Below are 24,467 nucleotides of genomic sequence, written 5' to 3' on the forward strand. Positions count from 1 at the left end.
TAGAGAAGAGGGCATCAAGTATGAGCTTTTTTATCAACAAAGCGTCCTTCATATTAGAGAGAACAATCTGCAATATCTTAGTTATAGGGAAATATAACAAACCAAGCATTCTAAGAGACTAATTAACAGATTCAAGCATCAATACCTATAGTGACTAACAATCAAAAAAAAAAGCAACAACTTAGTTTCATACCATGGTCTACTATACCACCCCATACCGCCCGGTACGGAGCGTACCATACGGTACTAGAAGGTGGTACAAAATTCAACTTCGAGTTGGTACAAGCCCTATACCACCCCGTATCGAGATGTATCGCCCCATATTAAGGCGTACCGAGGTGCGTACCGGCCCATACCAAAGCGTATTGACTTGTATCGAGGTGTACTGAGATAAAAAATAAGAAAAATAGTTAGAAGATTATTTCGGTATAGGGTGCATACTGCACCGTACCGTATCAAACTGATAAGGTACCAATACAGTACCCAATACCGAGATTGCGAACCTTGCTTCATACAATTCCACAATTAGCACAACTACTCGATTCTATATTGTATTACAAATGGCATCCACCTATCAGCGCCAAATACATGATAATCTCTATACAAATGGAGATAGAACTTATGTATGTCGGACACGTTTTTTGGATGAAGCATGGTGTTAATAAAGTTATTGAAGGACCATGAAGATAGAAATCCTTACTCTGATCTCGTATGTATGGCACATCTGATGAGGATACATAACGCTTCAAGAACTTTGTTAATAATGTGTGTCATCTCAATAATATGGCATACAAATAAATTCTATCTCCATTAGTGTAAAGATTATGATATGTTGTGCGCCAACAGATGATATAACGCAAAGTTTTTGAGTGGTTGCAGTGGAATTAGATGAAGATAAAAGTGTGGCACATTGCATATTGATCACCAATCATTGCATATCGTGATGCTTGAATTTGTTAATTGGTCTCTCAAATTATCTGGTCCTGTGTTTTCTAGAGTCAAGATCAAGATTCACTGTCTCGGTATCGGACCCCATGCTGGTGCCACACTAGCACAGTGTTGGTACGGTACAATATGAAACTTTTTTGGCTTGTCGACTGTCGGTACGCCACTCGTATCAGGTACCGATACCGAACAAGTATGGTACGCTATACTCTGTACCGTCTAGTTAGGGCCAATATGGCATACCTTGGTCAAGATATTTCATTTTATTCTCAGTATGAAGGATGACTTATTGGCATAGCTCATCATAGGTGCCCTATCCTCCAAGGATTTTAACTATGTTATCTTGGAAAGCTTGAGGCATGTTCCAAGCAACTTAAGATACTAAAAGTAAATGTTTGTCTTGATGTGGAGTTTAAGAACTCATTTTTTGTTCCTACACGTCTATCATCCAAATATATAGGCCCTTATCAACAAATATTTGAGTCCGGCCTTTTGAAAACTTCAAATTATGTATCTGTGCTATATATTGAATATTGATTTCCTTAGAATAACTTTATTTTCTTTTCATCAAGCTCTTATAAATCAAGCAAACTAGACAAGGATTCTCAAAGCTAGAATATAAATGTCTATCATCTTGCTTAATAAACTTCCTAGGTGCTAATGGTTGATAATTGGGCTATAAATGTTGTTGCCTATAAAAACCAAAGATATTTATTTCCAATGTAAAAAGACTACTATGCATCACACTGGTGATGTAGCTAGAGTTGAAGTGGAGCATAGGTTAGAGTATGTCGATCTATTTTTAAGATCTTTAGGAGTTACATAGCACTCCAACCCCAAATCTTGTATGTTTTAGGTAATTTCATTGCCCATCTCATCTTTTCTTTTGCCATTAAAATGGCTGAAATTCAAAAAAAAAGAGAGAGAAAATCATGCCCTTTTTAAAAATTAGTATTATATTTTGATATGTTACAGGTCGGGCATGAATCTCCAACACTGCGTTTCTTTTCCTTTATATCTTGTTTTCATATAATTACTAATTTTAGGATAAAATAATTATTAAAAAGTAGAAAAAGAATTTGGGGCTCAAAAACCTCATTTAACCCTAAATAAAAAAAGAAAGCCTAAAGAACATTAACAGGCATCAAACAAATGAAAAAAAAAGAAAAAAAATTAAGGTCAAGTATTGTACTGAGATGGCACAATTTGTTGTGTGTACACGAGCATCCTACTACTATACCGACCGTAGCCCCGACCGGCATGAGCACCACATTCAGGACTTAAATCTTTCAACAAACAAAAATAAATAGTATCTCATCTTAAGCTACGACACTTTAACACTGTTAAGTTCTGATTCAAACTTGGCCAATATGATGATCTCTTGGAATAAATGCCATTGAACATCAGGGATCAAAATCAACACAATCTGTCTGGCATGGCGCAAGATACCCTTGTTTCAAATGGTTTCAAGGTACTTTGGGTATTCATTTTCTTAAGCATTGTTTAGCATAATTAACCTGTGCAATCTAAGAGTTTCACAAGAAGATACAATCTCTTCAGGATATTGGTTATGGTGCAAAGAGTAGCCACCTAGAACTTTCTCAAAATCTGATTCTGTGAAATCAAGTAAGATATAAATGTTCATGATAATTGTTTCTAATTATCTTGGGATGGTTTTTCTGATTGAACATAGGAATCCATTTTTTGGAAGTCCTTTAACTTACTACTGTTCTAACTTCTATGTTTAAAGAAAAAGAACAATATGTATGCATTAACTAGATTGATGCTTTGTTTCTATGAAATTGTTATTATGGTAGAACCTAATGCTCGTTGGCTTGCTTTACTTTGTTATTTCTTTATTATGATCCTTATAAATAAATTTGCTTGTTTAATAATGTAGGAAATGGTTTATTTCTCTTAAAGATGGCTAGAAGATGCCAAAACTATAATTTTCTTGGGCTTGAGATTAACAAAAAGGTGAATGCATGTTTTCATCATTATTACATTGCTTGAGAAAGGATGTCTAAAATTTAAATTTTTCCCATTTTGTACAGCTTGTTAGGCATTGCCTAAATAATGTGGTTCAGTCTAACATCAAGAATGGGTAAGTGCCTTCCCTGAACAAAATAACTTAGATAGAATTACCCATCTTAGTCATTATAACTTAACTTTTTGAAGGATTATTGGTAAAACTTGGAGAGTATTTCTTGCTCTCTCTTCCTCCAGAAAGTATATTGTAATTTATATATTTTGTACATCAATTTAGTGCTAGAGAAAGAAAATAGAGGCCAAGTCAATAATTTGCATCTTTTTTCATCAATCTTGTACTCCAGAAGGTACAAGTGCTATAGCTCATACTCGGGAGACATTGTACTAGTGTTGATGTCACATTCTTTTACATTGCTCCATAATATTCAATACAACAAGAAGTTTTTGAGTCCGCTGCAGAGATTATCCATCAATTTTTGAGTCAGTTTCCTTTACCTATTCTAGATTTATGAATAAGATGACAAAAGCTAATGATGAAGATGCTAGTGACTAGAGAAACCATAGGAGTAGGCTATCTCACCCAAATCATGCCCCACATTTCTGAACTGGATTTGGCTTAAACGCGGACCTTACCATCCCAAAGTGCAGTCGGGAAGTGTGGAATTGCAACCATTGCTTAGAATATTTTTGACAAAAGAAAACTCAAGGTTATCCAAGGTGGGTTCAGGTCAGCTAGTTTGTAGCCAAAGCTGATCAGGAGCAGGGGCCGATACTAAGGGTAAAAAGAGAGGCAGGGTGGGCAGCAGGAAGTTGTGATGAGTGGAGGGTGTGGTAGCAACATGGGTGGAGGGTTGGTGAAGGCTGGTGGGCGGGGCTGAGGCCAGCCATCCTCCAGTCATCATCGACCATGGCTGATGCAGCACGGAAGGAACCTTTTCTTAGGGTTCCAACAATGGCAGCATGAAACTATGTTAGTTTTTTTTATATATTTGTGGGGGGGTGAGAGGGAGAGGAGTAGGAAGGAGATGGGCTTTGCCCTCAGGCCAAGATTTCTCTTGCATGGAGTGAATGAGTTTTGTTGGAGAAGAAAAAAAGAAAAAGGGAAGGGCTGATGACTGGATGCGATGGTATCAAGCTGATTTCATTAACCATCAGGTTAAGTGGGGTAAGGGAAGAAGAAAGAGAAGGGATTGATGTGATAGAATTGTAAATACACCTAGCCAATTTTCTAATGTGGTGGCAGCATAGATAATCAAGTACAGATTCTATGTATCTGATTTGATTAATTTATTTTTTTGATATCTATACTGGGCAAATATTTCCAATGTCATGACTGAGTTTTGTTTAACCTGGAAAATATCTTTTGCAAAGTTAGATTCATACTATAACAGTCGCTGAAAATTTGACTTACAATGAATTGAGAAGTTTCTACAAGCTAGTTATTTAAACATGCAAAAAAAACTAGAATTATAATAGGGATTTTTCCACAAAAATTCATCAAAGAAGTCATCTTCACATTAATGGACATCTTGGCTTTTCCTTATGTGCTAGAGCGATCACTTTGCACCTCCATACCGTCTCCTCATGCATATCTTGGGAAGAGCATCAATATAGTAGGCCTTATAGATGGGGTGCACAAGAATGGCAAAATCTTGGTGGTGATATTTTTTACTATATGAATCATGATGATGATAACGTGAGCATCAGCTCTTAAGAATATTTGTGGGGCACATACTGCCATGCACAAAATTTTATCATTTGAAATACAATTATTCCTTTCCAGCACCCCTCGATCTCCATCCTTGAAACTTTATCATGTCATCGATATGTGATCAATGGGGTGGTGGCCTGCATGTCGAGATGGGGTGGTCGGAGATGCGAACGTCCTTCATGGAGAGGACATCCTTTGCCAAGGGAGAAAGGGGATCGATATTTGCCACGGTGGTGGTGGTGAGGCAGCTGGAGGGAGGGGTGCGATTGCTGCATCTGCTAGCAATGGAGGAGTTCGGCAATGTCGGTGATGATGGTGGAGAGGAGGCAGCAAGAGGGGAAGGTGCATGAAGGAGAGGGAGGTGCTTCACAATGGCCATAGTGGCAATAGTGATCGGGTTCTATTAGAGTTTGGGATTTCATTAAAGCAAAAGGAAAATGGTTTTAAAAATATATAAGTCTTTAAAGAAACAAGGGGGAGGTGGTGGTCAGAATGGGGATGGGAACATAATGCAAGAGAGAGAGGGAGGGAGAAAGTGGCAGGCAGCCATGTATCTTTGGGTGAGTGGAATGTGCTGCTAAGCACTGCATACCTCCTGTTGTGATATAGTAGGGAAGTGGTTTTTTCATTGTTCTATTTGTAACATTGGATTAGATGATAAGTTTAGGTACTAGAGGTCTCTGGTGGTGGCGATATGTGCCTCACTAACATTTTCGAAAGTTGTTACTAACATCACTGCTACCATAGTACGAGTGTAAAAATATTACTGTTGAGATTTTATCATTCTTTCAGAGCCTATCTACAAAATCTGCTGCACCCACAATTATCCCGAGGTGCTTCAGCCCTCTAAAACCTTGCTGCTTCCCCAGTCTGCACCTGCAACGATGCCTGCTTCTGGCTACTTAGAGTGAGATGACTAAAGGAGGAGCCTCCCTTGCTTTATATTAGAAGGGTCAAGAAACATCCAACTCCTGTTTCCTTGAAGCCACCATCTAATATCAGGATAATGGATTCTGAAGATCTGTGGATTCATATAACTCAAAGGAAAAGCAAGTATATATTTGCTAGCCCTGATGTCCTATCTAAATTTGTTTATCGACATGCTTTATTTTCTAAGTTTTCTCAAAGTCAGGTAGATTGCTATGTGTTCATAAACTATAGTTTGCAAGTTACATCATTCTTGCAATATCTGTAGATGATATAATAATGTCTTGATGTGATGTCCAAGTGGCTGAATGTTAAGGAAATTTTTGGTAAGCATATCTTTGGCATGGATAAATTAAAATGTGCAAGATGAAAAGGAGAGTATATCAAGAGTCTATAGGCTAAGCTTGAAACACATAAAGGGAAAAAAGGAAGGAGTTAGATCCAAATTAGAGGTCCACTGAACAACAAAAATAGGAAGGGATGTGTAAAAGATCATGCAGAATGAGGGAAGCTTCTAGAATCAAGTAGAGCTAGAAATGGTGAAGGAAGAATTTGGAGAAAAGGAGGAAATATTGAGCAAAAACTAATCAGTCAGCTAAGAAAAAGGCTTAGGAGGATGGAGTGTGCTATTAGAGGGAAGGAGTAGATACTCTGATGGTGCAAGGACCTAGTGGAACCCATATCAAGCCCACCTTATCATGTTAGGATTGTTTTATTTGCAGTTTTGCACATTTAGGTGGTTGTTCATACTTCATAGTTTCCCATGGGGCATGAAATAGAAGTAGTTAAGTACATTTCAGCTGTGAGACAAACCTCAAAAAACCAGACAATATTCAGCAATAAGGAATTATGGCTTCAGGTATTTTCATCAACAATATACAAATCCAAGGTGTATCCCAAAAGTCCTCTCAGTCAGGACCAAGAGCCCATTTTCTAATGAACTTGCCTGACAGTGGTACTGTTTAGGTCGTAGATGCAGCTGCCAGATCTTCTAAAGACATGAGCAAGAAGATGACAATCCAATGTTTGGACTCTTCAAATCTAGAGCCAATGGAACATTGATATCTTGCTTTCACATGTGGTTTTTGATGTAATGCCATTCTAGAGTCATATTCTAGAGTCACATGTGGTAGCTTGAGAAACAAATGGAGAAAGCAAATCATATTCTTTTTAGGACATCTGCCCAAAGATGTACATTGGATAGGATAAGCAAATTGTTGAGAATGTTGCACAAGGAAAAATAAGATGCATCATAGATCCTAGTCAAGTTCTACCTCTTTTAAGGCTGGCCAATTCCCTTACAGTCATGTAGTTGGTTTGGTTACTTTTGAATGATCTAGAACAGGGTCGGAGGAACCGGTACCAGGCACCGCACCGGTTGCCCAGCAGGACAAGTTGGTACGGGCATGCGCCGTGCCGTGCCGAGCCTGTACCTACACAGTAGAAGAGGCGGGGGAGAGAGAGAATGAGAAAGAAAAAGAGAGAGAGAGAAGGGGGAGGTCGAAGGAGGCCGACGGAGAGTCAGCGGAGGGCCGGAGAGCCGCAGCGCGGAGGAAACGAGGGCTGAAGAGCCGCCGGAAAGCCGCGGAAGAAGGGCTCCCTCGGGTCCCCTGTTTTGTTCGAAACAGGGGACCGGAGGCAGCTCTTCTTCTGTGGCTTCCCGACAGCTCCCCGGCCTTCGCCCACCGGCTTCGACCTTCCTCTCTCTTCTTTCTCTCCCTTTCTCTCCCTCCCCCACTCTCTCTCTTTTCCTCTTTTTCGGAGGGAACCCTTCTTCTGTGGCATCCCGACGGCTCCCCGGCTTTCGTCCGCCGGCCTCGACCTTCCTCTCTCTTTTTTTCTCTCCCCTTCTCTCCCTCCCCCACTCTCTCTTTTCCTCTTTTTTCTTCGTCTTCTTCCCCTCCGGCGCCGGTCTCGTTTTCGCCGTCGGAACCGTCCCGATCCGCGGTCGGTATGGCTCGGGACGCTGCCCGGTTCGGGGTGGTTCCGCGGCCTTGATATAGAAATTAGTAACTCAGATTTTACTGCTGCTGATCTAGTAGATTCTTTAACCTTTAAACTTTTTTTGACCAATCCAACTGATATATGTCATTTGCTATTAATAATAATTTTCTCTGTTTTCTGTTCACCTCAAATGTTGGCTGCATCACTCTGTACTGAAAATTCCTTATGAAAGTGTGTACTTGACCTTTTCTTCCTTGGCATTTCTTGAACAATTATAACTGATACGAAGGTAGGAAAAAAACATTCTTTGTTTTATTTCCCTAGAGTACTGGTTCTAGTGATTCTCCAGATGTAGTAGGTCTCTTGACTAGTTATTTAAACATTTATGCTTCCTTGAGAACATAGAACACTTGTGTTTGAGCTTATTTTGCCATTATGGCAGCCTGATTTGCTTCAACATCTGCAACAACACTTAATTGATTTTTTTTCCTATTCCTGTTAGATATTTTATATCAACAAATGCAACTTCTACATTTCGCCCTATAGTTTCAAGCTATCCTGGAGATCCGGTACTTGTTACAGTACAGGTATAAGGTTTCATTTGCTGTCGTCTTTCTTCTGGTTCTGTATTGCCTGGTTATTTTCTGTGGCCATTCTTTTGTATATCTTACATGTTATCCTCCAGTATTACACCTCATTGTTGTTTTACATATTAATTCCCTCATCTAGTAAGACCATAATGTGCTCCGACTTACTAAATTAAAGATTCTTGGTACAGACTTTTTACCCCAATGGGAGTACCACAAATTCAGAAAAGAAAAGGAAAAAGGATCAATCAGTTTAATGGGAAGATTCATCCTAAAGACAAAAGGAATTAGAGGGTACTTATTAAGACTTAAACGAACATTATATATGGTAATCTTTTTATTTTCTTGATTACAACATACAATCACTTTTTATATAATCTAACAGTCAGGTATGGATTTTTATCCCCATACAATTATAGAGAATTAATTGATTATAATAGTGAGTATCTATCATTCTCCATTTCAATCCATTGATCCTTAAATCTGTAGTTGAATTCATATTCACAATAATCAGAAACCAACTAACCTAAACAAGGTTCGTCGTCTCGATACCGGACCCCGTATCGGTGCCACACTAACTCAGTGTCAGTACCAACGTTTGCCGTACCGTTCGGTATGGAGCGTATCGTATCATACCGAAAGAAAATCGGTACGAAACATACTTTCAAGTCGGTACAAGCTCCGCACCCCACTCCGTACCACCCCACTCCGTACCGAGGCGTACTGAGATGAAAGTCGAAAAAATGGATAAGAGAGCTATTTCAGCACAGAAGTGTACTGTACCGTACCGATAAGGTATCAATATGATATCTGGTACCGAGATTGTGGATCTTGGTCGGTACGGTACGATACATAATTTTTTAGCGTACCGAGTATCGGTACGCCACCCATACTGGTACTGAACCAGTACGGTATGGTACATCCTGTACCATCTGGTTTGGGCCAGTACAACATATCATGAACCTAAGATTTAAAATAGAAACCGAAGTAATGGATGTAGCTCCGATTCTTTCTTAGGGTGCGCAGCCCATAAGTTATTTTGTATCATAAAAATTTCTTGCCATTTTCTTTGCTTGTATGGAATTTATGAATATACCCTGAAGCAATATTACATTTCATGCTCCGCTCGAGAGCGAGAGACGGACTGACGACGAGCTGCACGCGAGACAGAAAGAGAGCTGTGAGAGAGAAGAGAAAGACCCGATTAGGGTTAGGGAGAAGGACCCCCTGCTTAATGTCAGCAGAAATAAAAGCACGGCAGTACTCACTGATGGTTGAACTTTGTTACTCCTTTGGTGAGAATGCGAGCGATCAGATATTACAGAAAGTGAATGACTTCCAAAGTATCAAATTTCTCTAAACCAAGTAATAGTTATATTTCTGTATTTCATGCTAATGTGGAATACAAAAAGTAAAGAGAGATTACCGACCACCATGTGATACTCGTCTCAAGCACACCAGAATTGGTGAGGATTCTAGATTTAATATCTAGTTATAGTTTGACAGACGATAGGTCTATAAAATGGCTTCTTAAATCATATTGATATAGGCCTACTAGGAAAGGAAGATGATGAAGGGAAATTCACTCATGTATACCTTCTGGTTGGCCTCCACCATGTCATTTAAATTAGTATAGATTCGATCACTCTGTTCTGTGTGCCTAGAGTCAAGTAATTTTTCAAATTTCTTCAGAATCTTGTTTCTTCCTGTTCAAAATTCTTATTTCCCCTAGTTTTACTTCATTACCTTTAGATGGCAATGAAAGAAGCTCTTTACCTTGTGCAAGGGCCTATTAGCACTATGAACTCTCCGAATTCAATGAGGGCTCAATGTGTACCTGACATTATGCCACAACATAATCTTCACGAAATTGTTCTTGTGCTCACATATAGTGAATTGTGCTTTTTTCTTGCATAGAAGTATATTGATATCTCAAATTTATTTTATGATGTTAAAATCTTTAAAATTTGATGACAAAAGGTCATCGTTCTAAGCTAATTCTCTCTATTTAGTGCCCAAATCCTGATTTCAACAGAGAAGAACATAGATGGCGAATGGTGCAAAGAACGCTCATTGAAGCAATCATTGATCTGCTCATAACCAATGGAAAGGTATCTTTGTATAAGATTTTTCATGCTTTTCTGTACTGAAAAAGAATATTTTCTCCTGTATTTTTTTCTACTTGGAGAAGTCTATATTTTGGACGTGCATGATAAACTCTGGTTGGCAATTCCACGTCCAGCTTGCCCCAAAAGGCATTCAATTGACAAATGCATGGTGTGATGCCTAGGTGACACCCTTTCTTGGCTGTGATGCCATATATGAGTATCCTGAGTGGCTTCAGAAGGTCAATGCCAACATCAATGCCCCCATAGAAATTTCTATGTGCACATCCAGAAGATTGTTTTGTCCCTCCAACTTTAAGATGGATGATTCTCTAATTAATTGCTCCCCGATAACATTGCACTTCTACTAATCTCCTTGTTTTTTTTTGCAATCAACTCTGCCTTTTCAAATAACTGCGCCCACAAAGAAAAGATCCATATCCACGAATTAGTGAATTATATATGCACTGACCTATTGTCAGTAAATTTGTCTGGTTAGAAGATTTTGTTTGGACAGTCTGTTTATTTTGGGTGGTCTACAAAGTATGTGCAAATCAGCACTTGAGTCTATGGTTTCTTTAAAATATTTTCTGGATTTGATCTTGGTTGCTCGAACTTTTGCATATGTGCTCGAGTTAGATGCATTTTGGCTATCACTTTTAAGCAAAGTGAAGCACTTCAATTCCTAATTAAATGTCACTTTTATTGCACCTGAGCAAGTTGCAGTTTATGACATTGCAGGTCTTCTTACAGTCCGACATTGAGGCTGTCGCCACAAGAATGAAAGAACAATTTATCATGTACGCGAAGGGTAGACTTCTTGTGGATGGGGACGAGAACATGGGATGGCTAGAGGAAAATCCATTTGGCATTCGATCAGATTGGGAACAGCATGTCATAGATCGAGGTGCTCCCATGTTTAGAATTATGCTTAGAAAAGTTCGATGACCATGAGAACAACCAATTTATATTTGGTCATCTGTAAGTGCTAATTGTAGATTGAGCTAATTTGTGTAGCTCGGTATTTGTAACTTCTCTTGTATTTTGGCCTTGTGATGTAAATAGGCGGGCAGGGTCTTTTGTTACTCTTTTATCTCAAGTTGAGTTCTTAATTTTTCTAGCTTGTGATGCATCCATGTATAGCATTAAATACATATTTGAAAAGCCGTTGGAAACTATAAATAAAGCTAAAGAGGCCTATCTAGAGAACATGGTGTATTTACATGAGCTGAATAAAGTTGCTCATAAGATGTATGAAATACAGTTTTAGGGCCTGTTAGGTATATTTCTTGCTGTATTTATATTTTTGTTTCTCTATGAATTAGTAAAATATGAAGAGGAGATGGGTGTTGAAGATAACATTTGTGCAAAACTTCTGTTCTTTCTTACTTCTATTTCTCACTAAAGCAATATATCGTTGGTATTGAAAGCTCAAAAATCTTAAAGATGGTTTAGAAAAAAATGTATCTTTTCGTTAGACGTGTTTTGTGTGGTATCTCTCGTCTCTAAGACAGCGGATAGTATTCTGGGCTCTCCTAGCATGAATGGAGAAAAAGTGAGTGTAATAGAAGGGCTTTTGATCCAAGCCGATCCAGCGGGGCTGGTCCCCAGCCCACTTGAGCTATTTTCCATTCTCCTAGAATGGCCTGTTAGGCGAAAAGATAGGTCAAAATTTTGTAGAGGGGCGGCTGTGAAACGGCGATTCCCCTTTTTCCATTGAAGTAGGGAGGGCCCCCTTCCCCACCATTCCGACCTATTAAGGGAATTATGGCATGTCAGAGCTATTTCTATCCCATAGCCACGTCGTCGCTGTACGTCGACTTTTTCTTCTTGCAACATCGAAAGCAGTACTCCCCCCCAAAAGGGCAGCGGAATTACCCCAACTTTAGTCTCACTTTTGAATCTAAAATCTTACCTCACCCTATTAAGTTAAGTATACAGTTAGAGTTATATTTTTTCTTAGGACAGGTTTTTTCGGATCTGGGGATACAACTATACTCAAGTACAGGTTTAGGGGCTGAGAGCCCATGATTCGATGCTGCCAGCTAGCCCGCCTTTCTATCCGCTGCTGAATGAAGCCGCTGACTCCCAGAGGCATCTCGAAAGAAAATATCTATTTTCTGAATTTGACGTTGAAATGCTGAATACGATTAAGGGGACAATGAGTGAGTCGAGCAGGAGAGGTGAAGATCCGCCTAAAAAATGATGTTTCCAGTTCGACGATAACCCGGGTTCATCATCCTCTTTTAAAATTGGCAAACAAATACTTTTTTTATATATCTTTCCCCTCTCCCTCTAGCTTTCGCTTTGAGTCCTTTCCTTACGTCGGGGGACACTGGGCGGGATCTTTCAGCAGCGAATTCGATTAGTAGTACGCCTGATATTGCCAGAATACCTTCTGTCGACCGTGTCTCCGGGGCACAGTTGAATGTAGATATCATGAACGCGGTTTCCTTTCCTCCCTTTCCTTAAAGCTGAAATTCCGGGAATCACGAGGAGTTTCCTTCAATTTGATGATGTGGCCTTTTGAGTATGAATTGGATACCTTTCAAACTTGGACTGATCACTGTCTTGCGCCAAGGGCATAACTCTCTTATTGAGCTGGAAGCGAGGGGAAGGTCTACACAAACTTGCGCGAAGGACGTTTTCTTCTCTGCCCTGTCCTCTCCCTTGGCCACCCCAGACATAAGAGTGCACTAAATCAAAAAGAGAAGCAGAAACAGACGTCGGGGAGTACGGTCGCAAGACCGAAACTCAAAGGAATTGACGGGGGCCTGCATGGCCTCGGTTCACTCGTTCCATGAACCCCCTACCTGTCTCTTTCAATTGAGCTGATCGCCTCGCTTCGCTTCAGTGTGCCAAGCGAGCGCTGCCCATTTACTCCTAAGAGTGCTTTCTCACGAGCGAAAGCCACTCAGTTGCTTGCTAGCTAGGGGGCATGAGCGGTAGTCAGTGCACGAGACTAAATGGGGCGCTACACCGGTCACCAGCTAGCGAACCAAGGGGCAAAGAAAGGGTAAAAAGCCAGTTCCGTGCCTATAGTCATTCCTTCCGTAGGGGTTGTTGGAACTAATCCCACCGAGGGAACCAACGGACTTTCCTTCGGGAAAGGAAGAAGCCATGCATTCTTGAAAGAATCTCTCAACAGGCAAAATGGCTTCTGTTCTGAACAAAGGGAAGGGTCTTGCTCCTGTGGGTGTACGTCTCAAAGAGTAATGCAGTTGGATCAAGAAGGCTGACGATGAACCACTCCGGTACAACAAGCTAAAGTGACCTCTACGCTTCGTCCCCGGTGCGTAGGGCCGATCCCCGTGTGCTAGAGGGAGGACCAGAAAGCTTGTGTTAAGCATATAGTTGGTTGTTTTAGAGAAGTTTCTTTTGCAGTGGAGACCTGAATGCCAAGTATGACTCGTAGTAATCTATCCTCCGGGGAGCTTTCAGCGAAAGAGTCCTGCAAGTCCTTACCTTACTCCTGGGTAGCAATTTTTACAGTACGATGGTTGGCTGTTCACGGATTAGCTTGTATCATTGCCTCTCAATCTCCATCTTTCCGAGAGGCTTCTCCATGGGGACCAGTGAGGAAGGGGCTGACAGTCACAGGCTCGTTCTTCTTATGTTATGGCGGGGTCGCTTATTACCGTTACCGCCTACTTCATTCAATAAGAAAGGGCCCCCACATCGGACCAAAGAGGAGGCATTCTGGCGGGCGCGTGCGTGTGCCAAGCTGAACTCTGTCCGGTGAAAGTGACTCCTACTTTGGTGCCCAAGAATTCTGCACAATCTGGAATATCTGTCTGTGATTTAGCAATCCCAAAGTTCCTTTCTGATACGATCAAATAAGGAAAAAAATTCTCTTTTTTTTTTTTCTGGCGGTCCAGGTGGCATAAAATTTTTGGCGGGCAGTCAGGAAAGAAGAGAGGATTCCCAACTGCTTCTTTTTCGCTTCAAGCAGATTTCGAACCGGTGATTGACAGAAAAAGAGGATCGATCGAGAAAAAGGGCACCCTCGGGAAGAGATCTCCAACTGTCAAAAGTCATAGCAGGCAGGCCTTTGTATCTCAGGGGGCAAGTGAATGAGACAAGAATTTCCCGTATCCTCATCGATCCCTGGGTTTTTTTGTCCTGAGATCTGATAAGAGATCTTATTACCCTCTGTCTACTTCTTTTATTCATTCCACGGACATTCCAGATAACGCACTGCAGCTGAGAAGGGACAAAAAAAATAGAAGAGCGTTGACGAAACGTACGACCAGATCATGCAAAGAGCTCTTCGCCCCCACTTCCAAAAGCAGGTAGGGATTCTTAAAAAAGAGATATGGGGCCATCTAATCCAAACCATTGGTATGAAAATAAAGAATCCAATCTCTGACTCCCAGATATGGCCAGCGGGCACCGAGCAAGGGACACTGCCCGATTGTGCGGACCGGTCGGGAGCCGAGTCACTAAAGGTGTCTTGCTGCTTGGTAGGCCAGCCAGTAAGTCGGTTAATAAACCTAGCGACCTATTTTTGTATAGAAAGTATGGAGGTTCGGAATGGAATGTGAAAGTTTGTTTGGGCCTGTCAAGTGGAGCCCCGGTACGGCCGACCAAAAAAAGTCAGCAGAAAGAATAAGGGCCAGAAGCTGCAGGGATGACAAAAAGAGGGCGCTTTCCTGTGTTGCACTGAAAAAAGGACCTACCAAATCCCATCAATCGAATCACTTTTTCGAGAAATACGAGACATCTGTTTGAAAGAGAGTAAAACGACCCGAAAGAAGGGTTGTATGTGTATCAAGTTGGACATCGAAAAGGCATACGACAGTCTGAATTTGGACTTCCTTGAGACTATACTATATAAAAAGGGATTTTATTCCCACTGGATTCGTCTGGTAATGACATGTGTACGGACCCCAACCTTCTCAGTACTAGTTAACGGAACTCAGACTGATTCATTCAAAACTTCTCGACGAAAGCCATTCTTTCCTTTCCGGCTTGCAGGTCAAGGAGAGCGGAGATTGACGGCTCACCTGGTTCACGAAAGACTTCTACACCATCCATTCACCAACAGTTTGGTCGATTTGACACAGCTAATCAAATTTTTGACTTGTGAAGCACACAATGTCGACCTCGGAGATTGTCATGGCCGACAGACATGGCTAACTGTGTGCTGTTTATTTATTGATTGGCTAAAATGAATTTGGAAGTCATGTCCGAAGTCGTAAGTAAAGTCAAGCTTCGCAGCCATCCCTGCTTGCGTTTTCGGTGAAGTTTTCCACTTCCATAAGTATTAAGAGAAGGAAGAAAAGCCATCAGCTGAGACGAAAGTAGAGGTACGGGACGGGGAATCAAGGTATAGGTGCGCCCAGGCCAATACAACTCCGAATAAAGACCGGATTGTCCGTTAACTTTTCTTCGTGGGTTTTTGAAAATGAAAATACAAAACAATAGCAATACCAACTAGGACTTAATATTCCAAAAGGACTAATACACTTGTTTATGCCTATTTGCGCTCAAGATTGAACCAATCCCTAAGCATGTGAATATTGTGATAAATTTGTTTGTCACAACTACTAAACTGGTAAAAGTAATTTTATAGTATATGGGTTGGGCAGGAGAACATCACTTGGGAATTGAGATCAGTGATAGCTGAGGGACCGGAGAGAAAAAACAGAGGTTTATTTCTTAGGTCCTGCTATAATGTTAAACAATAAAAAATTTAAGAAATGGGAGATCTCGTTAAATCAGCTTTAGAAATGTTAGAGGTCTACAGCCCTTACATATCTAAATCAGAGCCTTGATATTGGTAGTGACACTCAATAATCAATAAACTAGCAGTGTGCACACAGTATGTATGGATGCAAGTGTGGTAGAAATTTTCAAACTCAAACTCCAATTTTTTTATTTTTATTAATATTCAAATCTGAAAATGTTAATAATTTATAAAAAGATAAGCAGAAAAAAAATAAAAATTGCCATGTTGTAGGGTTCTGTCCACCCTACAACATTTGTCATTTGTGAAATTCAAGTAAATCAGAAAAAATCAAGCATGGATTGTCCTAATCTTTCCAATTTTGCCAATTTTTGGTCCCAAAAGGGGGTTGGAGGGTGGAAGAGCCTCATCTTGTTCCGCCAAGACCCCCCTCCACTTTCCTCTTGCTTCTCTTCTTTCTCTCTTTCTCACAGCTTGGGCAAAAGGAAAGGCTTAGGCTCTCACGAGATGCTTAAAGGCACCCTAGGACACATTTTTGCTCCTCTTGTCCCCCAACCATACAACTTTTCAGAAAAAAAGGGGTGGATTTGTCGGGATGACCACAGTGCCAGTCGAATAGGTCTTGATTTCAGGCTGTTCCAACCTGTTTTGGCCAATCATATTGGATGAATGGGGGTTTGTACCAGCCGGTACCAGTTGGTAACAGCCCGACCTGACTGGGATGCCTTGATTTAACGAGTGTTTATGCGACTCGGAGGCATCCCGGTGCCGGTTTTTGGCCAGAGCCATTCGGTACTGGCTGTACCGTCCTTTGGTGTAATTTAAAAACATGGTATATTAGCTTTCACTTCACTATTTTTCCAGAATGTTGTTATACTTGCATAGGAAAAGGATTCAGTGATTCAATGTGCTTGTCATCGCTTTTGAAGTGCTCTTTTTAGTCATTCATCTAGAAAGTATAATCCTATGCTTGTCCATGCTTCTACAGATGAGAATTCAACTACTAATTAGGAGCAATCTATCTTTACTGAAGTTTAAGGTTCATTCAACAAAATGACCTGCGTGAACAAGTCCAAAACTGTTAATAAGAAAAAAAATGAAGGAAAGCTATCTGCATGTGTAAAGCACCAAGTGGGTTTGTCCACAGAATGCAAGGACTATGAACTTAATTGCTAATTAGTTGAAATAGATTTTTATAAATAGTGTTGCTTATTTATGCTAACATCCTATGAAAGTTTCATGTAGTTATTATTATTTATAGATTCGAAACCAGCATCCTCGTAAAAGGATGTGCACATTATTTCATTATGACAAAGTATCAAGAAATTAATTTAAAAGGATGGAGTCTTCCTTGTTATCAAATTTGCGAAATTTTGAGGGGAGGATACTGAAGATTGTCAATCTTTATCTAAGAGTACCTTGCATTGTTTGAACATAGGATCACATCTTCAAGCATTTATATTTTTTTGAGATAACTCAGCAATTTGTTGCAAAAAAAAATGGTTTCAGATGTTCATGTTGATGAAACCAGAGAACCCAATCTCTCCTGTATGAATTACGGAGTGATCTTTATTTAGTTGTCTTTCCTGACCATCGGTAAATCTAAATTCTGAGTAGAATGTCAATGTGCTTCAAAGTATAGGAAGAGAGAGTGAGATATTAACCTTCCTGTCCAAATCCGTGAGGGGTCATTCTTGCTACCTGTATACAGTCTCATACTGGTGTCAATGAATTCTGGACCCATATTTTAGCATGTCACCCTGATTTGCTGTATATGATGCATTCCAAACACTGCTGTACATGCCATGTGGGATGTTATACGACATTCCTCCTTTGTATTGTTTCAACGACCTAGTGGTGCAGTATGTATTGGATGGCATAATGTTTTATGTACTGCTACTTAAGCCCTTGATGATTAGTATTGAGAGATAAAGGATCAAGTTCAGCGCTCTGTTAGTTTATTATGACTGGAAACTGACCAAACATGTCCGAATTGCATATGTTTCTTCTATTTGAAAATTGCAATGATTGCATTGTATGGTGTGAGAAATAATGTCTATCGCATGTCTTGCACAAATTGCTCTTCAATTCTTAAGATGGTTATCCATTTAGGATGGTCAAACTCCAAGGACGAGACCCACTCTTTGTGTCTAACATGACTGGTTAATATCATCATATATCTAATTGTTGCATGTTGAGTAATGTACAAAACTAGTGTCCAGGTTTTGCCAACTTAGTTCTTTTTTTGTAATGATTTTGATTTATTCATGAAAAAAAAAAACTGAAGAGGCGACAAAATGATTGACTTAATGTTTCTTTGTCTGGGAGTGTACGTGATGATATTATCTTGTCAAAAATTACTGCAAACAGGTAACTTTGTATAAATTTTTTTTGCAGGTCTTGTTCTTTCATTTGCCAATGAATGCCTGATCAATTTTGACATGGAGTCTCTAAGATGTAAGTTTACCGTGAAACACTGTTATAAAAAAATTCTCTCTAGTTCTTACATTTTATCAGTCGGAGTTTTGTGCTTAGTTAAACCCCTTTGGTAGAGCCAAGCCATAGTTCCTCAGATTTTTAAATTTGATTCCTTGAGCTACTTGTGCAAGGCCATTGTTGTAATGCTGAAGAACAATTTTTGATGAGTGGAACTGTTCTCCATTTTATGCTTCTATTGTGTAAGCTCCTAAATGCGAGACACCATGCCTGATTGGTGGTTCATGAATTCGTTTCTGTAAATGCTGTAGTTTGTCATAAAGGTGATCAAATTAAAGCAACCAAACAACATGGTCGCTATAAACCATATTTCAGTTTATTATGTCTATTTTAAAGCACATATTACTGCTCCATTTTAGCTTAAAGGCAATGTGGTGATGGTTTTCTGCTATAAGCTTGTTAGGACATATATTTTGGTTGTTAGAATACTGTATAAATTTAAGATTGAAGGTGATTAGTTGTGAGGGACTTGATGAAGATTGATAAGACTCTTTTTTAGTGATGATATGAACATTACTCAATCAAAATGATACAGGCTATTATAAACCAAATGCACCTTTCGTCTGTTGTGGATGGCAACTGTCATTCTGTACCATTAAATAATTTTTTATCTGGCTATTATAAATTAGCTTCTACCCAAATTTAAAAATTTTTAAAATATTTTTTTGCTATCCTTAAGTTTTTTATGTTTTAATTAGGAGAGAAATCCAATCCGATTTGGACTTCACTAGGATAAACAGAGAGGAGTTGATCTTCTCCTATAATTAATCATCATAAAACTTCATTGTCAGCCGAAGTCATTCTCATCTTTATCCACCTTTGATGTTCTTGAAACATTGAAAGTTTTTCTTCCGTCCGGTCATATTGCTTGTATGTCTGGATTTCATTTGTCGGAGTAGAAGCCATCCTCATATTTATCCTCTTTTCAAGCACTAAAATTTTTTTGCCTGTCTGCTCGAACTGCTTATAGGTCTGGACCATGCACTAGTGCTCCATGGGGGAAGCATAACCATCCGACAAGATATCAAAAGCCATCTTTGGACTGTTTGATGTGGTGTGGATATACCGTAATATAATTTCGGTTTTACTCTGCTTTAGCAGTCCATAACATCACAGTTCTTTTTTTACTGAATCATTGGTTTAATTGGAGCTCTGCTGATCTCGGCTTGATGCAACTGCCAATAGGGTCTCTTTTTTAGTTTTTTTCTTTCATCATCTATGCCATTCATCTACGTATTGGGAACGCTTATTTTTTGATACTGAAAAGCTAAAATATTAGAAAACTCTCAGTTATTTTGTAGGAAAGCCAAACAAACTCTCTCCATGGCCTTTCTGGCCATTTTAAATTAGACAAGGTAAACTTGAAACAGAATGTATCTCTAGAGCTTGGAATTTTATCCATAAATGACAATATACATGCTTTTTCATGGCGACCAGTGTTTCTTATGCTGCTTATGTACATGAATGAAAATATTCAAATGCAAACATGTGCAATAAAAAGGTGAAAAAAGTAAGAGTTGGAGATATATCCCCAATACATAGGAAGAAATAAATGAGCAAACTTGCGATTTTCTTCTTTTTTTTTCTTTTTTTTTGGTGGCAATGCATGTCAAGATTGAAGGTTTTGAGAACCTCTACTTATACATTAATTCAAATATAAATTTACAATTAATATCTAACAAAGAGTAAAAATGATCTTTGGTACCACTTAAGGCCATTAATAAGAATAAAATATCAAACAATCCAAAAGCATTGCAAATTATTTGTAATTATAATACTCTCGAGTACCATGATTGTGTATGATAAGTGGGTAGTTATCTTTGCAAGTTTTACTACAACATTAGTCGACCATTCAAACTAAAAACTTTTACATGGATATGTAAATCACAATACAATCTTCATTATGGCTTGACCTCATCCTTGGATGTTGTTCATCAAATTGCGCCTCAACTTAGCAAAGCATATAGCCAATTGCATGTAGATATAATCAAAAATCTTATCAATCAATTGGAAATAAGTAATCCTTATAGCTTGTTGGATCATAAGAAAATAGATGAACCCCCAGAGCCCTACAACAAAGCCTAGTGCAAAGCTAACATAAAGCCATATCTTTTCAGACTTGTCTCTGCTTTCAGATTCCCCTTCTTGACCTTTTGTTTGAAATGGACTTTCTGGAGGGCCTCTATTAGAGCACCATGGTAATGGCCATCCATGAAGATCAGGATTTCCACTATAGATGGAGGGATCACAGAATGTCTGCAGCTGCTTGCCCCAAGGAATACTTCCTGACAAATTGTTATTGGACAAGTTCAAGTGACTTAAGGAATACATGGAGGATAGTGTCGAGGGAATCATGCCCGAGAGATTATTCACTGACAGATCAAGTGATTCTAACTGCTCCAAGGCACCGATATTTTCTGGAATCCTTCCTATAAAATGATTATTAGAGAGGTTCAAGAAACGCAGTCCTCGAAGATTCACCAGTTCTTTAGGAATCATTCCAGAAAGATTGTTGCATGAGAGGTCTATGCTCATTACAAGTGAAAGCACCTTGGTGTATTCATTTTCTATTCCTTTTGTAAATATTAGTAAGCTCTCTGTATAATAAGTGCTGTAGTTTTTTGAAATCATTGGTCTGTCCACATTCTCTGTTGCCATCATTGCACTGAAGTTTCCAAAAGATGGAGGCAAAACACCTGAGAAATTGTTGCAAGCAAGGTCCAAAACTTGAAGAGAAGTAACATATGATAGTTGCTCTGGTATATTACCACTGAAAAAATTTGATCGCAAAGAAAGAACTCTCAATTGCACAAGGTTTTCTCCAATCCATAATGGAAGGTTACCTGAGAACCTGTTTTCGCTAAGATCAAGAGTCGCCAGTTGCTTACAATATCTCAAGAATAAAGGAAGATCTCCAGAGAGACCATTGTTTCTCATGTGCAAGGATTGGAGGTTAATAGGACCAGTCATGGACACTTGAGAATGCCCTAACAAGTTGTCTTGTTGTGAGTCAACAATCCCTAGCTTTGATTTATGCCAGCAATTTGGAAGTCTTCCAGACAAGTTGTTATTGGACAAATCAAGAACAGCCAGATGAGTGAGATTGCAAATGAATGGGTGAATGCTCCCATTGATGTAATTGTTGGATAATAAAAGGATTTCGAGTTCCATAGCTCTAGTAAAGCTCAAGGGAATAGGTCCCTCAAATGAATTGTTGGATAGATTTATAAAAAATAGTTGAAAAGGGTCCAATTCAGGTAGTAGACCATGGAAGTTGTTGGAACTCATGTCAATATATTCATATTGCTGGCCTCTCAAAGAAGTTGGTAGTTTTCCTGTCATGCTATTATGAGAAACATTCAAATATGTGACATATTGTAGATTCCAAAACCAAGAAGGGAAGTCATCTGAAATGCTATTTTCTGAGAGCTCTAGCCAAGTCAAATTTGTCTGGGTTCGAAGCCAGGCAGGAAATTTCGGTCCCAAATGACAAGAGCGCATATCAATCTGTCGAGCATTAAAAGGAGGGTTCCAATCATCATTTAGGATCACTTCAAATGAGTTGTAAGATATATCCAGGCCTTCTAGTCTTGTAAGGTTGGCAAAGTGGGCTTCGGTCAAATAACCTGTAAAGAAGGTTGAGGCAAAATTCAGTTCTTGTAGTGTAGAAAGCTGAGCCAGACTTTCTGGGACCACCCCACTCAAGTTGTTGTAACTCATGTCTAGAAATGTTAGACCGTATGAAGGGCTGTTTGTATCCCGTGTATTTTTTATGCATTTAGACCAACCTTCTATGATATCTGCAATTTGTCCATTAATATTGTTCTGAGATATATCTAGACTGTTCAACTTGCAAAGATTTCCTATAGATCTTGGTATTTTTCCAATTATGCGATTCTCGCTTAACCACAAAGCACGTAGACTATGAAGCTTGTCGAAAACATCTGGTATCTCTCCGCTAATCATGTTATCTGATAAATCCATTTCTTGCAGTTGTACAAGGTTTCCAATGCTTTTTGGTATGTCACCACTTATATTGTTTCCCCACAAATCTAATTCCACCAAGCTGTGAAGATTCCCAATGCTCTTTGGTATAGCACCAGTGATTTGATTGTCACCCATCAATAAATTCTCCAAGTGGTTGAGGTTTTCCAACTTTGGTAGCATTTCCGAAATATCTGCGGTAATTTGGTTATTGAACAAGTCTAAATACTCCAAGTGGCTGAGGTTTCCCAAGTTCTGAAAAATCTCTTTGGTTATTTGATTATAAAACAAATCTAAATGCTGCAAGTTGCGTAGATCCCTTATGGCAATAAGTAGCCTATCATGGAAACCACATCCTCCAAGATTGAGGTGCACAAGGCTGCTGCTAATATTGAACAACAAGGGGGATACAGTAGTATTGATGTGGTCATTGAAAGAAAGATCAAGCACTCTAAGAGATGTGAGATTGACATGGGATAGAGTACCAGGGATAGAAGGGAGGTTGGTAGCAGACAGATGCAACTCCAACAAAGAAGAGAGCATGTTAATCTCATGAAGCCAATTGGCTGCCATGGAGAGGTTGACAAAAGTCATGTCAAGGAACTGCAGAGAATGGATGCGGGAGAGCCAGTGAAGTTCGCGGGCATGTAAAAACCATCTATTAATATTAGTAACATCATCATCGTCATCATAATAATAATAATAATAATAATAATAATAATATTTTATATTAAGATCAAGGGAGTGCAAGCTGGAGAGATTTCCAAGCTCGGGTGGAACGGACCCGCTAAAATTAGCATTGGAGAGGTTAAGATATTCCAAGTGCACAAGGGAACCAATGAATTTTGGGATGGGCGCTCGAGAGAAATTGTTCAGGCTCAAATCCAGATATTTCAAATGCATCAAGTCAAGCAAAGAAGGATTTACCTTGGGAACTTTCCAGTTTCATACTGGGCATCAAAGTCATAGGGGTACCTGAGATCGAGCTTTACCACATGACCGGTGCTATTGTCGCAGCCGACTCCTCTCCATCCGCAGCAGTCTTGGCCTTCCCAAGAAGAGAGGCGTCGGTCAGAATCATAGGTGTCTGCTTTGATGGCAAGCAAAGCTCTTCTTTCACTCTCTGTGCAGCAGTGACGCAAGGGGATGGCTCTCATGCACAAAGAGGAGAAGCCCAATCAGCATCACACGCATATGAAGACAGGATCCATTTGTACACCAACTACTGCTAACAGCCATGCGAGCAGCAGATGATACCACTCCAAAGATAGGGGATGAAGGAGGAAACTAAAGCTATGAGAGGTTGTTTGCAGGATTCTTATCGTCTGGATGCTCCGCTTTATAAGTGAAGTGATTCCAGGGTATATTCTATCCTGCTGATAGTGTGGTGGGGTGAGAGATTGGACAGGATTTTTTTTGTTTATTTTTTTGGGCCCCCTCTGATTCGGATGTGTGGGCCCACGCAACAGAAAGACTTGACAATTCCGTGGTCGCTCAACTTCTGTTTGTGTGCGGATGTTATGATGAGGCGCGGCCCTATCTATACTTTGTGACTTGGGCCCACTTTTCTTCCTGCGAGTATTGGGAATTAGGTTTCTTCCAGCTAATCTCTTTATTTCGTATGTTGTTCTTTTCTAGTGTTTGGTATCTACTATGCTCCAAAATTTTTAATAAAATTCTGAAGCATACCATCGCCTGCTGTTGGGTGATTCTCGAGCACAACCCAATACGTGGAAATTAATAAAATATAAGACCTTTTTTCCATGATCATCATTTTAAAGTTTACGAATGCATTTATGAATTTTTGATTGGTTCAGGATTAGAAAAAGAATAATTAAGTTTCTATGTACGGAAGGATATTTGGTATTTTTTTTTAAGGGATTTTAAGTATATCATTTTTTGAAGGAAAACTTCGTTTGTATTGCATGCCCGGATGTACGACTCTGTGACTATAAGAATCATGCAAAACTTTCACAATAATATTAGATTGCACTGTTAGTAATACTTGGTATATTGTCAAGTCAAGTAACCAATTAGGTATAAATTGTTCTAGTAGTAATTAGCTGTTATCTTTACCGTGCAAATCACGC

The 24,467-nt window shown here is 39.5% G+C and overlaps 2 protein-coding genes across 16 annotated transcripts in view; one reads left to right on the forward strand and one right to left on the reverse strand.

The window, feature by feature from the left end:
- The window catches only part of LOC103721309 (phosphoglycerate kinase-like), a 39,329-nt gene extending 27,917 nt beyond the window's left edge, over positions 1-11,412 (forward strand). For 4 of the 15 annotated variants that reach the window (XM_039123639.1, XM_039123638.1, XM_039123643.1 and 1 more), the window contains 5 exons: positions 2,846-2,922; positions 3,000-3,049; positions 8,019-8,103; positions 10,116-10,214; positions 10,935-11,412. In XM_039123639.1, the coding sequence (XP_038979567.1) occupies positions 2,846-2,922; positions 3,000-3,049; positions 8,019-8,103; positions 10,116-10,214; positions 10,935-11,156 (533 nt within the window). In that variant the 3' untranslated portion in view covers positions 11,157-11,412. The remainder of the gene's footprint in view (positions 1-2,845; positions 2,923-2,999; positions 3,050-8,018; positions 8,104-10,115; positions 10,215-10,934) is intronic. The other 11 variants (XR_005510712.1, XM_039123640.1, XR_005510713.1 and 8 more) reach the window with 11 other exon arrangements.
- An 8,895-nt stretch (positions 11,413-20,307) lies between these two features.
- LOC108510890 (receptor-like protein EIX2) lies at positions 20,308-23,534 on the reverse strand. The gene is made up of 2 exons (XM_039123951.1): positions 23,305-23,534; positions 20,308-23,035 (listed from the first exon to the last, which is right to left on the reverse strand). The coding sequence occupies exons 1-2, from the start codon at positions 23,532-23,534 to the stop codon at positions 20,308-20,310; spliced, it is 2,958 nt and encodes a 985-aa protein (XP_038979879.1).
- Between the last annotated feature and the right edge of the window lie 933 nt (positions 23,535-24,467).

This window comes from Phoenix dactylifera, chromosome 2, assembly GCF_009389715.1.
Source record: "Phoenix dactylifera cultivar Barhee BC4 chromosome 2, palm_55x_up_171113_PBpolish2nd_filt_p, whole genome shotgun sequence".
Lineage (NCBI taxonomy): Eukaryota > Viridiplantae > Streptophyta > Magnoliopsida > Arecales > Arecaceae > Phoenix > Phoenix dactylifera.